This window comes from Arachis duranensis, chromosome 6 (genome assembly GCF_000817695.3).
Source record: "Arachis duranensis cultivar V14167 chromosome 6, aradu.V14167.gnm2.J7QH, whole genome shotgun sequence".
NCBI classification, from domain to species: domain Eukaryota; kingdom Viridiplantae; phylum Streptophyta; class Magnoliopsida; order Fabales; family Fabaceae; genus Arachis; species Arachis duranensis.
In genome coordinates this window covers 95488769-95490675 of record NC_029777.3, presented here as the reverse complement: position 1 = coordinate 95490675, position 1907 = coordinate 95488769, and the positions used below count along the sequence as shown (strand labels likewise).

General features: G+C 36.1%; 1 protein-coding gene across 1 annotated transcript; it reads right to left on the bottom strand.

Annotated features, from left to right (window-relative positions):
• Nucleotides 1–206: 206 nt before the first annotated feature.
• LOC107494814 (glucuronoxylan 4-O-methyltransferase 1-like) lies at nucleotides 207–1276 on the bottom strand. The gene is given in 2 exon segments (XM_021125122.2): nucleotides 207–640; nucleotides 643–1276. Coding segments are annotated over 2 exon segments (771 nt in total). The 5' UTR covers nucleotides 1145–1276; the 3' UTR covers nucleotides 207–371.
• Between the last annotated feature and the right edge of the window lie 631 nt (nucleotides 1277–1907).

The window sequence follows — 1907 nt, the reverse complement described above, 5'->3', positions numbered from 1 at the left end:
TTGAAGATAAAAAAAATTTTAACCTATAACTTAAAAGACCAAAATCGTACTTAACTCTATTAATTATTATAACTCAATTTTCAATTCCTCCCATAATCATTAAACATATCATAGAAAATAATTAACTCCTTATTTACGAGAGGATTGGCTAAAAATTATCGTATGGTAATCTAAAAGCCAATATATTGTAGTAATAACAAAAAGTATTAGAAATAAAAGGGCGAACTATCTTATTTAATTTTTTTCCTCCAACCAAAAATGAGTAAAGGAGAGCAAAATCATCTTTAATTATAAAAGGTAAAAAATTAAAAATAAAAAGTAAAAGGAAGGAAAAGGGGGGAAAACACGAGATATGATATATATAAAGCAAACTAAGGGCAAAATGGCCTCCCAAAATCATCCCTGTAACTAGGAATTTGGAAGTGTCTAAGCCTCCCTTCTTGTTGCTTCATATATTTTTCACAAAGAAACGCTTTGGAGAATTTGTCTTCCACATTCCTATTAACATCATGAACAAAAACATGTGTCTCACCGCTATCTTTGTTTCTAGCCATCATTCCCGCCGTGTATATGGCCGTCATCCGCCCCGGCGCTTCATCGTAGTACCCTGTAGGCGCATCCACCATAATCAAATCCCATCGTACCCGACATGGTAGGACTCCAGCGTGGGGAACCGCCGCCTTATTTGCTCGATCCACGCCTCGTCCTCCTCCAGGAAAACCGTCCTGCCGCCGTGGTTTAGTGTGCTCCACATGAGGCTGTCATGGCCTAATCCGAACACGAGAAAATTGCATGGCGAATGCTTCTCCAAGATTCTTGCTGACACTGAAATCTCCTTCAGAGTCTGTTGCGGGGTTATTGTTGAGGTTGCGTAGTGGATGAGAGCTTTGGATATCGAAGGCGAAAGCTTGGTGCACGATAGGGAACAATCTTCTGTTGAGGAGTGTAATGAGCCTTTTGCACCGTCATCGTGTACGGTCGAAGATTTGGGAATGGAGAGAGAAGCAGCTTGGGAAGATCTTGGAGACAAATTTGGAGTGGAAGTAGAGAAGTTTGATCTGAGCACGAAGAGGATGAAGAATGAAACCAACACCGCTACAATGAGGAACTTGATGTTGAGGGTTTGATTTGCTTTAGGCCTCATGTTTGTGGTGCTTGAGTATGGTGGTGATTGTAAGTGTAGTTATGAAATTTAGGTTATAGTTGGCTTGAAATAGAGGAAGGTAAAAAGCTGTGTGTGTGTGAAGCTAAGGTAGAGATGTACAGACCAAATGACAAATTAAATTAACCATCAATGCTTGGACGCGAAGGGAAGGGGCATGCATCGCAGTGGATATTTGATGAAGACAAAAGAGCTGCCAGAATTGTGAATGAAGCAAACTGAAGTGGTTGTTGCACCTGAAAATTTGGTGTCTTTTTTTCCAACAAATTTTGGAGAATGGTTTAACAAATCATGATATTATGTGTGTGAAAAATATTACGTCCATATACGGAAAAAAAACAGTTATCAAATTAATTTCTATCTATAAATATACGTGTTAAACTTATTTTTAATTATATTTTAATATATATTTTTTATCAGTATTAGATTTAATAATTGATTTTTAATGCATATGTAGTATGATCGTATATGATTAACAACTTTGTAACTAATTTATAGCCATCATAAAAATGCAAATAAAGAAACCAATGCAACTAAGTATATTTTTTAAAGAACAAATAATATTTCAAAAGAAAATAATCAACTCTATCAAAAATACTCGCTCAATGGCGGGTGTTGTTGTTATTGCTATATAGACTAAAGTAAACTTGTGTTTTTGTTGTTATCTATTGATACGTAAAAAGAATAATGTAGTCGGTGGTTTATTGCTTGACATGTGGAATTTTTAGTGTTCGACAAGTGTTAG